This window comes from Arachis duranensis, chromosome 3, assembly GCF_000817695.3.
Source record: "Arachis duranensis cultivar V14167 chromosome 3, aradu.V14167.gnm2.J7QH, whole genome shotgun sequence".
Classification (NCBI taxonomy): domain Eukaryota; kingdom Viridiplantae; phylum Streptophyta; class Magnoliopsida; order Fabales; family Fabaceae; genus Arachis; species Arachis duranensis.
The window spans coordinates 17,528,799-17,541,933 of NC_029774.3; the positions used below are offsets into that span (position 1 = coordinate 17,528,799).

At 38.4% G+C, this 13,135-nt stretch overlaps 1 protein-coding gene across 1 annotated transcript in view; it reads left to right on the forward strand.

The window, feature by feature from the left end:
- The window catches only part of LOC107474573 (eukaryotic translation initiation factor 3 subunit E), a 3,459-nt gene extending 801 nt beyond the window's left edge, over nucleotides 1–2,658 (forward strand). The window contains exons 3-8 of the mRNA XM_016094197.3: nucleotides 471–698; nucleotides 791–912; nucleotides 1,098–1,317; nucleotides 1,637–1,779; nucleotides 2,089–2,226; nucleotides 2,357–2,658. Of these exons, the coding sequence (XP_015949683.1) occupies nucleotides 471–698; nucleotides 791–912; nucleotides 1,098–1,317; nucleotides 1,637–1,779; nucleotides 2,089–2,226; nucleotides 2,357–2,456 (951 nt within the window). The 3' untranslated portion in view covers nucleotides 2,457–2,658. The remainder of the gene's footprint in view (nucleotides 1–470; nucleotides 699–790; nucleotides 913–1,097; nucleotides 1,318–1,636; nucleotides 1,780–2,088; nucleotides 2,227–2,356) is intronic.
- Nucleotides 2,659–13,135: the final 10,477 nt, after the last annotated feature.

Here is a 13,135-nt window from a genome sequence, read left to right on the forward strand (position 1 = left end):
GTTTTCGATTAGTGGGGAAAAGTGGGATTTTTAAGTGTCTAGGTAGGTCTCTTGATGTTCCACTCATTCTTTTTCCTCTATTCCCATTAATTGTGTTGATTAGAGTATAAGATACAAGATGGTTGGGAGAGGAGTGTGTCTTGGTACTGGCAACTAAGCAGAACATTGTTGCCCCAATTTTGGAATTTGGTATCGGGTTATTCTTCAGATCTAGTCTTTTATTTATAAGCTTGAGTCCATTATATATTTGGATTTCATGAAATCTCACTCTATATGATATAATGTTTGCAAAATTTTGTACGTCATTGCTTAATTGTTTGTCTATAAATAATAAAGCGTTTGTAAGTTTTTTTTTTTTTTCCTTCAGCCTAGACCTTAGAGTCCTATTTATTTTGTGCGTGTGTGAGAGTGTTTGTGTGTGTGTCTGTTTGGAATTCTAACCATTTTAGTTTTGATTTTATTTATAACAGATTGGTCCTGCACAAATAGAGGCATTATATCAATATGCCAAATTTCAATTTGAGTGTGGAAACTACTCTGGTGCCGCTGATTATCTTTATCAGTATAGGGCTTTGTGCACAAATAGTGAAAGAAGTCTGAGTGCATTGTGGGGAAAGCTTGCAGCTGAAATACTGATGCAAAACTGGGACATTGCACTTGAAGAGCTGAATCGTTTGAAGGAAATCATTGACTCAAAGGTTGTTCTCTCTGATCTTTTAAGTAGCAGCGTGTACTCTTTTTATTTCATGCTCCAACGATATTGACTCCTCAGCATTGAACTTTGTTGCAGAGTTTTGCATCACCTATGAATCAGGTGCAAAGCAGAATATGGTTGATGCATTGGAGTCTGTTCATATTTTTCAACCATGACAATGGAAGAACACAGATAATTGATCTGTTTAATCAGGACAAGTATGCCTTCTTTGACTTGACCCCTCATTTCTGAGTGTCATCACACATAGATTTCATGTATTTTAATTTTTAGTTTTAATCTTCATCAAGCTGGTTAATTGCTTCCTGTCCCAGGCCATTTTTCTTGCATATTTTGGGATCAACACCGTAATGGTAGTTTATCTAAGATGCGGTTTGGTTTTCAGGTATCTAAATGCAATCCAAACTAGTGCTCCACACCTTTTACGATACTTGGCCACAGCATTCATTGTCAACAAGCGCAGGAGGCCTCAATTCAAAGATTTCATAAAAGTTATTCAACAGGAACAGAATTCGTATAAAGACCCGATCACCGAGTTTTTGGCTTGTGTTTATGTCAACTACGACTTTGATGGGGCACAAAAGAAGATGCGGGAGTGTGAAGAAGTAAATTTTCAATTCATCATTAATTCTTTATTTTTATTTTTATGTTTTGACAGATTCAGTTTGATTGAAAGACAAATATTGGGGTGTTTTTGGGGATGGGAGAAAACTGCCCTAGTTAGTATTTATAGTTGAGGTAACGTAAGGATGCAATATTGGGTGGAAGATATAGGTGGCTGTCAAATTCAAAAGGTTGCTAAAAGAATAAGAATGAGATGAGTAAATGTTGTGGTTGTGATGTAACTTTTATAGTCTATTATGTTTTCCTTTAGGCTTCTCAACGTATGTTACCCCTTACTATGTATAATTTGTAAATATGCAGGTGATTCTCAATGATCCATTCCTTGGTAAACGAGTTGAAGAAAGCAACTTTTCTACTGTACCATTGAGGGATGAGTTCCTTGAAAATGCTAGGCTATTCATCTTTGAGACATACTGCAGAATACACCAACGCATTGACATGGCGTATGCACCTTTCTTATTTAGAATGTTGTAGTTCCCTGGCTTCGTAACCCTTAAATGGACTTGTTAATATTTTGAAATGTTAGTGCAATTTTTCAACCACAATGAACAGCTTTTGTGCTTTTTACTGAGACGTCAAGAATCAATTAAAGGCACAAAATAAGTGATTTTGCATTCTCTGATACTGATCATATGTTTTCATGCAGTGCAACTTGAGTGTATATTGTTGGAGTTGAAAGAAAGAATATTTTTTTTTGAGGTTGCCCAGTTGCTGATTATTTTATTTATTTATTTATTTATTTATTTTTGCAGAGTTCTTGCTGAGAAGTTAAATCTGAATTATGAGGAAGCCGAGAGATGGATTGTGAATCTCATCCGTAGCTCAAAGCTCGATGCCAAAATAGACTCTCAAACAGGAACAGTTATCATGGAACCCAATCATCCCAATGTGTAAGTTATTTGATACAGATAAAGCCTTGTTTCGTTTCCAATCATCATGTACCATTTCGCCTTCCTTATTTCGTTTGTCATTTTATCATTCTTCGTACACCCCTGACCTTTGAGATTCTTATATATCCAGGTATGAGCAGCTGATTGACCATACCAAGGCTCTTAACGGGCGTACCTACAAGTTAGTTAGTCAACTTTTGGAACATTCGCAGGCGCAGGCAGCTCGTTAACTTGCTCGCTAGACGGACTTAAGATTAATTATTTCATCTTTTTAGATCTCGTGATTTTGTTTTGAATGTTTTGAATTTTATCGAACTACATTGGGCTGTAGCCTGTAATCCCACCGGAAGATGGTTTATCAGATTATGTTACATTTTGTTCCAGACTTCTAGTGTTGATAATCACCATTTTGTTCAGAATATTTACCATAAACTCCTCATGTTTCACGAATAATTCCATTTGGAGCTGGAGTGTGTAAGCTATCTAATTTGGTTTCGATATCGGAGGAATTCTACAAACGACCCAAACGAAAAAGCTTGCTTACAAAGTCGTTCATTTGGTTATTGTTTAGCGTGGAAAAGAATAATTCTATTAAAAAATGAAATCAAACTTTTCCGTGTTTCTTATGGAAAAAAAGTTGTCTTTAAAATTTAAAAAGAAAATCTGAAATTTTAATGACAACCTAGACATTTATGAACATGAACACAGAAATTTGTGAAGAAATACAAGACAAACAAAATAAAACACAGTTAATTACCACACAAAACTTTTTACTATTCATTTACTGAAATTTCTTTTTCTATTACCTCTTCTTTTTCTTTTTTCATTTCTTTCTCTCAACATATTTATTCTCTTTTTTTATGTTTTATTATTCATACGATATAATTTTCGCGTCTCGCTTATGTTTCTACCCTAAATTGGAGTATTTCATTCCAAGAAATCAACTTTTAACTTGAATGGTACAAAAACATAAAAATTAGTACATAAGAAAAATACAAAAATTCTAGTTGAAAAACAAATTATTTTTAGTTGTCCACACTTTTATTTTTTATATATTTTTCAAGTTTTTCATCTTCCTCATCTTTTTCTTTCTCTCAACACGTTTCTTCTCTTCTCAACACAATTTTTCTTCGTGTTTTGTTATGATACTTGTTCGTACTAGGAGTGGAGATCACAAACATGAGAAGGAGAGTTGGAAGATCGGAGATTCTAACTTCGGCAAGTGTAGAATTAGACCAGGGGATAATCTACAAGATATTCCGATACTTAAGTTGGCGATGTGTTTTGATAGTATGATATTGTTTAGTGTTTATCTGCTGAGTTCCCTTTCCTTTTATCCCTGTATTTCGAGATTACCGTTTTTCCAGCATTTACTGCCTTTATATCATATTCATAATGCCATGAATTGGTGGTTTCATGACTTAGTAACGTGGCCGTTGTACCGTATCTGACATTATCTTGTAACGTCAGATAACATCAGATTCTTATTTAATTGCTATCTTATTACGTCATTATTTCTCTATAACAGTGTCCTCAACTCGGGCCTCTTGACTTTGATAACTTTGTCAAGAGTACTCGAGTTTATGAAATTGTTTTTAAGGGGTATTCTTTAATCAGAATTCTAAGGGATTCGTAAGGAAACTGGCTTTCTTGGCACAGTTATAACTTTTTTCGGTTTACGAACCATTTGGTCATTTATAAATTTTTTTTGCATCAATCAATGCCATATTAACTTCTAATTAAATAATCTTTAACTTTACTTTCTGAAAATACTTCTTCTTCTTTCTAAGGAATCCTCTTCGTTTCGGTCTTCTTTCACCACCATTATAGTGAAAAAAGATCACCTTTCTGCAAGCGTTTTCCAAACACGTTTCAAATTTTGGCTAATTCTAGTTAGGTTCTTTTATTTCCTCCGCTTTTTCCTCTTTTTTTTTTTTATATAACTTTCTAATGTACATTTCTCATTTTATGCTTCGCACTTTAACTTTTTCAACTACTTCATGTGTTTCATCTATGGTTTTGTGCATTGTTTCATACATTCCCCTCGCAATTTTAGTTTTTGTATTTGATACCTTTGATTAGGTTTAGCATAGTAGGGGTACCGTTGTTTTAAGTTTCTGTAATTTGATAGTGACGGTTTTTATTTTTGCCCCCATTTTTCCAAACTCTTTTGTATTTTTCAGAATTGTGGTGAATTATTGAATTTTCTATGTAAATTTTAGAGTTTCTCAACCCTTGATAATATATTGGTGGTGTCCCTGTAGGTTTTTATGAGATGCCGAGGAAAAAAGTTATCGCGAACATGGTGGAGCCGCTAACCGTCCGAGGCCACGACTGGCCCTGATTCCTCCAATGAATAGTGAACTTGAAGTATATATTTATTCTCGAATATCTGGGAAGGTCAAGGCCGTTCCTTCTACCATCACACAAGAGGAACTTGATAAATTGAGAGAGGCTAGGGTTATATTTAGTTCTGATATAAGCAATTTGTATGGTTTTTTGGTTCCCAGGTCCGGGGATAGATTGTGCCATATAAAAAAATATGCTGGCACTGTCCCTGACTGATTATCAATGTATAAGACTTTGTTCTCCCGGGTAGGGTTTGACTTCCTTTTTCCGGCTTCCAAGTGAGCGTTTTTAACTCACATTGGATGTGCCCTTTCTCAACTACATCCAAATAGTTGGGCTATTGTTCGTTATTTTAAACTCCTATGCTCGTTTTTAGACATTTCACCTTCTCTTAGGGCTTTCTTCTATTTTTTCACTTTGACGGTTCCCTTTAGATCACAAGGATATGGTTCGTTTTCTTTCAAAGTGTCCCAAACAGAAGAATTTTTAATCTGTTTGAAGAGTCTTACCACAAAATTAAAGAAAAAATTTTCAAAGTTAAAGGGGTTGAGGGTACAACTCATTTTTCATTACTTTGGAAGGTGGAAAAAAAATTAACTTATACTAAAATTTCAACGTGTATTTTCTGAAAATCTGAGTTAGTGGTGATAATGCTACCGAACTTGTGAGTATTAACATGTTAATATTGCTGTGGAACGAACGTCCTCTTAGTTTGAGAGACATTATAGTAAATGAGCAGGCTGCTCGGAATGCTATTAGTAAGTGATGAGCGGATATTTTATACGCTTTTTGGCATCATTTTCATATAGTTTTTAGTATGTTTTGTTTAATTTTTATTAAGTTTTCATAGATTTTAGTGTTAAATTCACATTTTTAGATCCTACTTTGAGTTTGTGTGTTTTTGTACAATTTCAGGTATTTTCAAGCTAAAAATGAGGAACTGGAGCAAAAGTCTGATTCAGAGACAGAGAAAGCACTGCAGATGCTGTCTCGATCTGACCTTCTTGCATTCCAATGAGATTTTTTGGAGCTATAGAAGTCCAAATGGAGCTTTCTCAATGGATATGGAAAGCCGACTTCCAGAGCTTTCTAGAAATGTATAATAGTCTATACTTTGCTTCAAATTAAAAGGCCCAAAACTGGCGTCCAACGCCAGCCTCCTGCCCCATTCCAGGCGTCCAGCACCCAAGGAGAAGAGACCAGCATCCAAACGTCCAGAGAGGACCCCCTAGCCAGTGTTCAATGCCCTAGAGGCCTCATAGCACGTGAATCTCATCAAAGCTCAGCCCAAATACTCACCAAGTGGGCCACAGAAGTGGATTTTAGCACTAAAAGATTGTTTTATCCTTTCTTATGTAATCCCTAGTTATTATCTTAGTATTTAAAGAATTTTTACACCTCTCATGAGGGGGAACGCAGACCTTTACACCAAATTTTTGTTTATCATTATATTCTCCATCAGTATGAGTTTCTAAACCTCCTAGGTTGAGAGGAGGAGCCCTGCTGAGTTCTATGAATTAATAAAAGTATTACTGTTTCTCTTCAATCCGTGTTTGATTCAATTCTAAGATGTATATTCATTCTTCAACATGATGAATGGGATGATCCATGACAATCAGCTCCGTTCTTCATACTAAGACTGCGTGCCTGACAACCACCCGTGTCTTCTTGGGTTCGTGTGGATACGTGACTGGAAAGCATTGAACCGCCAGCTTGATTATACATCTCTTAGACGACTAATCCATGACTTCGTTGGGGACTTCTCGAGACACCAGTTCAACTGAGGTATGGGGAGATTAGGGTCTTTGTGGTAGAGGCTAGAACCCGAAGGAGCAATGGTGTATGAAATCGTGAGTTCACACTTTTCTCACAACTACGCGCAACTGACCAGCAAGTGCAATGGGTTGTCCAAGTAATACCTTATGTGAGTAAGGGTTGATCCTACGGAGATTGACGGCTTGAAGCAAGCTATGGTCATCTTGTAAATTTCAGTCAGGCAGATTCAAATGGTTATAAGGTTTTGATGATTACAAACAAATTTAAAACATAAAATAAGATAGAGATACTTATGCAGTTCATTGGTGGGAATTTAAGATAAGCGTATGGAGATGCTTTGTTCCCCCTGAGCCTCAGCTTTCCTATTGTCTTCATCCAATCATGCGTACTCCCTTCCATGGCAAGCTGTATATTAGGGGATCACCGTTGTCAATGGCTACCATCCATCCTCTCAGTGAAAATGGTCCGGCTACGGGTTATCTAGGGCTAATCATCTGTCGGTTCTCGATCATGTCAAAATAAGATCCGATGAACCTTTTGCGCACTGTCACTGTGCCCAGCACTCGCGAGTTTGAAGCTCATCACAGTCATCCCATCCCAGATCCTACTCGGAATACCACAAACAAGGTTTAGACTTTCCGGATCTCAAGAATGCTGCCAATTGATTCTAGCTTATACCACGAAGACTCTGATCTCACGGAATGGAAGGCTCTGTTGTCAGGAGAGGCAACCATGCGTCATGGACCAGGAGGCCAAGAGATATACATTCAAGCTTGTTTTCAGGTAGAACGAAAGTGGTTGTCAGGCACGCGTTCATAAGTGAGAATGGTGATAAGTGTCACTTGATCATCACATTCATCATGTTGAAGTGCGAATGAATATCTTAGAACAAGAATAAGCTTGAATTGAATAGAAGAACAATAGTATTTTGCATTAATTCATGAGGAACAGCAGAGCTCCACACCTTAATCTATGAAGTATAGAAACTCCACCGTTGAAAATACATAAGAACTCCATGCCTCCTAAATAACATGAAACAATCGAAAAAGGGTTCAAAGACCTGATCCCAAGATCAAAGATGATCAAAAGATGCAAATTCAATAGTAAAAGGTCCTATTTATAGTGAACTAGTATCCTAGGGTTTACAGAAATAAGTAAATATTGCAGAGATCCACTTTTGGGACCTACTTGGTGTGTGCTTGGGTTGAGCATTGAAGCTTTCACATGTATAGGCTTTTCTTGAAGTTAAACGCCACCTCTAGTGCCAGTTTGGGCATTTAACTCTAGCTTTTATGCCAGTTTTGGGGTTTAATGACAGAAAAAGGTCTCTGACCGACATTTTGATGCCAATTTAGGCCATCAAATCTCGGGCAAAGTATGGACTGTCATACATTTCTGGAAAGCCCAAGATGTCTACTTTTCAACGCAATTGAGAGCGTGCCAATTGAGCTTCTGTAGCTCCAAAAAATCTACTTCAAGTGCAGGGAGGTCAGAATCCAACAGCATCTTCAGTCCTTTTTCAGCCTCTGAATCAGATTTTTGCTCAGGTCCCTCAATTTCAGCCAAAAAATACCTGAAATCACAGAAAAATACACAAACTCATAGTAAAGTCCAGAAATGTGATTTTTGGATAAAAACTAATAATTATATACTAAAAACTAACTAAATTATACTAAAAAATACCTAAAAACAATGCCAAAAAGCGTATAAATTATCCGCTCATCACAACACCAAACTTAAATTGTTGCTTGTCCCCAAGCAACTGAAAACAAAATAGAATAAAAAGAAGAGAATATACAATGAATCTTACAATATCAATGAAATTTAGTCCCAATTAGATGAGCGGGGCTAGTAGATTTTTGCTTCTGAACAGTTTTGACATCTCACTTTATCCTTTGAAATTCAGAATGATTGGCATCTATAGGAACTCAGAATTTAGATAGTGTTATTGATTCTCCTAGTTCAGTATGTTGATTCTTGAACACAACTACTTTATAAGTCTTGGCCGTGACCCTAAGCATCTTGTTTTCCAGTATTACCACCAGACACATAAATGCCACAGACACATAACTGGGTGAACCTTTTCAGATTGTGAGTCAGCTTTGCTAAAGTCCCCAGTTAGAGGTGTCCAGAGTTCTTAAGCACACTCTTTTGCTTTGGATCACGACTTTAACCACTTAGTCTCAAGCTTTTCACTTGGACCTGCATGCCACAAGCACATGGTTAGGGACAGCTTGATTCAGCCGCTTAGGCAAGGATTTTACTCCTTTCGGCCCTCTTATCCATTAATGCTCAAAGCCTTGGATCCTTTTTACCCTGGCCTTTTGGTTTAAAGGGCTATTGGCTTTTTCTGCTTTCTTTTTCTTTCTTCTCTTTTTTTTTCTTTTTTTTGGCCACTTTTTCTTTTTCACTGCTTTTTCTTGCTTCAAGAATCAATTTCATGATTTTTCAGATTATCAATAACATTTCTCTTTGTTCATTATCCTTTCAAGAGCCAACAATTTTAAAATTCATAAACTTCACTATAAAAAATATGCACTGTTCAAGTATTCATTCAAAAAAACAAAAAGTATTGCCACCACATCAAAATAATTAAACTAATTTCAAGATAAAATTTGAAATTCATATACTTCTTGTTCTTTTGTAATTAGAAACATTTTTCATTTAAGAAGGGTGAAGAATTTATGGGACATTCATAGCTTCAAGGCATAGACACTAGACACTAATGATCATGTAATAAAGGCACAACCATAGACAAACATAAAGCATAAAAATCGAAAAACAGAAAAATAAGAACAAGGAAATCAAAGAACGTGTCCACCTTAGTGATGGCGGCTAGTTTTTCCTCTTGAAGATCTAATAGAACGCTTGAGCTCCTCTATGTCTCTTCCTTGCCTTTGTTGCTCTTCCCTCATGGCTATTTGATCCTCTCTAATTTCATGGAGAATAATGGAGTGCTCTTGGTGCTCCATCCTTAGTTGCTCCATATTGGAACTCAAATCTCCCAAAGAGGTGTTGAGTTGCTCCCAATAGTTGTGTGGAGAAAAATGTATCTCTTGAGGCATCTCAGGAATTTCTTGATGAGGGACTTCCTCATGCTCTTGTTGAGGTCCATGAGTGGGCTCTCTTATTTGCTCCATCCTCTTTTTAGTGATGGGCTTGTCCTCTTCAATGAGGATGTCTTCCTCTATGACAATTCCAGCTAAATTGCATAGGTGACATATGAGATGAGGGAAGGCTAACCTTGATGAAGTGGAAGGTTTGTCAGCAACCTTGTATAGTTCTAGAGGTATGATCTCATGAACTTCCACTTCCTCTCCAATCATGATACTATGGATCATGATAGCTCGATCCACAGTTACTTCGGACCGGTTGCTAGTAGGAATAATAGAGCGTTGGATGAACTCTAACCATCCTCTAGCCACAGGTTTAAGGTCATGCCTTCTTAATTGAACTGGCTTGCCTTTGGAGTCTCTTTTCCACTGAGCCCCTTCCACACATATGTCCATGAGGACTTGGTCTAACCTTTGATCAAAGTTGACCCTTCTAGTGTAGAGGCGTGCATCTCCTTACATCATTGGCAAGTTGAATGCCAACCTTACATTTTCCGGACTGAAGTCTAAGTATTTCCCCCGAACCAATGTGAGCCAATTCTTTGGGTTCGGGTTCATACTTTGATCATGGTTTCTAGTGATCCATGCATTAGCATAGAACTCTTGAACCATTAAGATTCTGACTTGTTGAATGGGGTTGGTGAGAACTTCCCAACCTCTTCTTTGAATCTCATGTTGGATCTCCGGATACTCATTCCTTTTGAGCATGAAAGAGACCTCAGGGATCACCTTCTTCTTGGCCACAACTTCATATAAGTGGTCTTGATGGATCTTTGAGATGAATCTCTCCATCTTCCACGACTCGGAGGTGGAAGCTTTTGCCTTCCCTTTCCTATTTCTAGAAGTTTCTCCGGCCTTAGGTGCCATAAATGGTTATGGAAACACAAAAAGCAATGCTTTTACCACACCAAACTTAAAAGATTTTCTCGTCCTCGAGAAAAAGAAGAAAGAAGAGAGTAGAAGAAGAAGAAATAGAGGAGATGGAGATGGCTTTGTTATTCGGCCAAAGGGAGAAGTAGTGTTTAGGTTGTGGGAAAATGAGGGGGTGAAGATGGGTTTATATAGGGGTGGAGAGAGGGGTAGTGTTCGGCTATGGGAGGGTGGGTTTGGGAGGGAAAGTGGTTTGAATTTGAATGGTGAGGTAGGTGAGGTTTTATGAAGGATTGATGTGAGTGGTGAAGAGAAAGATGGGATTTGATAGGTGAAGGGTTTTTGGGGAAGAGGTGTTGAGGTGATTGGTGAATGGGTGAAGAAGAGAGAGAGTGGTGGGGTAGGTGGGGATCCTGTGGGGTCCACAGATCCTGAGGTGTCAAGGAAAAGTCATCCCTGCACCAAGTGGCGAGCAAAAATGCCCTTTGTGCAAATTCTGGCGTTAAACGCCGGGCTGGTGCCCATTTCTGGCGTTTAACGCCAGCTTCTTGCCCTTTCCAGGCGTTTAACGCCAGTCTGGTGCCCCTTTCTGGCGTTAAACGCCCATTTGCTAGCTTCACTGGCGTTTAAACGCCAGCAAGTTCTCCTCCAGGGTGTGCTATTTTTCTTTCTGTTTTTCATTCTGTTTTTGCTTTTTCAATTGATTTTGTGACTTTCCATGATCATCAACCTACAAAAAACATAAAATAACAAAGAAAAAATAGATAAATATAACATTGGGTTGCCTCCCAACAAGCGCTTCTTTAATGTCAGTAGCTTGACAGTGGGCTCTCATGGAGCCTCACAGATGCTCAGAGCAATGTTGGAACCTCCCAACACCAAACTTAGAGTTTGAATGTGGGGGTTCAACACCAAACTTGGAAGTTGGTTGTGGCCTCCCAACACCAAACTTAGAGTTTGACTGTGGGGGCTCTGTTTGACTCTGTTTTGAGAGAAGCTCTTTATGCTTCCTCTCCATGGTGACAGAGGGATATCCTTGAGCCTTAAACACAAAGGATTCTTCATGCACTTAAATGATCAATTCTCCTCTGTCCACATCAATCACAGCCTTTGTTGTGGCTAGGAAGGGTCTACCAAGGATGATGGATTCATCCATGCACTTCCCAGTCGCTAGGACTATGAAATCAGCAGGGATGTAATGGTCTTCAATTTTTACCAGAACATCCTCTACAAGTCCATAAGCTAGTTTTCTTGAATTGTCTGCCATCTCTAGTGAGATTCTTGCAGCTTGTACCTCAAAGATTCCTAGCTTCTCCATTACAGAGAGAGGCATGAGGTTTACACTTGACCCTAGGTCACACAAGGCCTTCTTGAAGGTCATGGTACCTATGGCACAAGGTATTGAGAACTTCCCAGGATCTTGTCTCTTTTGAGGTAGTTTCTGCTTAGACAAGTCATCCAATTCTTTGGTGAGCAAAGGGGGTTCATCCTCCCAAGTCTCATTACCAAATAACTTGTCATTTAGCTTCATGATTGCTCCAAGGTACTTAGCAACTTGCTCTTCAGTGACATCTTCGTCCTCTTCAGAGGAAGAGTACTCATCAAAGCTCATGAATGGCAGAAGTAAGTCCAATGGGATCTCTATGGTCTCATTTTGAGCCTCAGATTCCCATGGTTCCTCATTAGGGAACTCATTGGAGGCCAGTGAACGTCAATTGAGGCCTTCCTCAGTGGCGCTCACTGCCTCTTCCTTCTCTCCAAATTCGGACATGTAGGTCATGTTAATGGCCTTGCACTCTCCTTTGGATTCTCTTCTGTATTGCTTGGAAGAGTGCTAGGAGGGAGTTCAGTAATTTTCTTACTCAACTGACCCACTTGTGCCTCCAAGTTTCTAATGGAGGATCTTGTTTCAGTCATGAAACTTTGAGTGGTTTTGATTAGATCAGAGACCATGGTTGCTAAGTCAGAGTTACTCTGCTTAGAATTCTCTGTCTGTTGCTGAGAAGATGATGGAAAAGGCTTGCCATTGCTAAACCTGTTTCTTTCACCATTATTATTGTTGAAACCTTGTTGAGGTCTCTGTTGATCCTTCCATGAAAGATTTGGATGATTTCTCCATGAAGGATTATAGGTGTTTCCATAGGGTTCTCCCATGTAATTCACCTCTTCCATTGAAGGGTTCTCAGGATCATAAGCTTCTTCTTCAGATGAAGCGTCCATAGTACTGCCTGGTGCAGCTTGCATTCCAGACAGACTTTGAGAAATCATACTGACTTGCTGAGTCAATATTTTGTTCTGAGCCAATATGGCATTCAGAGTATCAATCTCAAGAACTCCTTTCTTCTGATTTGTCCCATTGTTCACAGGATTCCTTTCAGAAGTGTACATGAATTGGTTATTTGCAACCATTTCAATTAGTTATTGAGCTTCTGTAGGCGTCTTCTTCAGATGAAGAGAGCCTCCAGCAGAACTATCCAATGACATCTTGGACAGTTCAGACAGACCATCATAGAAAATACCTATGATGCTCCATTGCTTTCTTTAGGTTGTGAGTCCAACCATATCCTAGCTCTGTTTCTTACAGCAAAAGGGAATAGCATAAGTCTATAGACCTCAAGGCCAACCCCATTGGTCTTGACAGTGTCACAGATTTACAAGAATTTAGCTAAAAACTGATGAGGATCTTCCAATGGAAGTCTATGGAACTTGCAATTCTGTTACATCAGAGAAACTAATTGAGGCTTAAGCTCAAAGTTGTTTGCTCCAATGGCAGGGATAGAGATGCTTCTCCCATAGAAGTC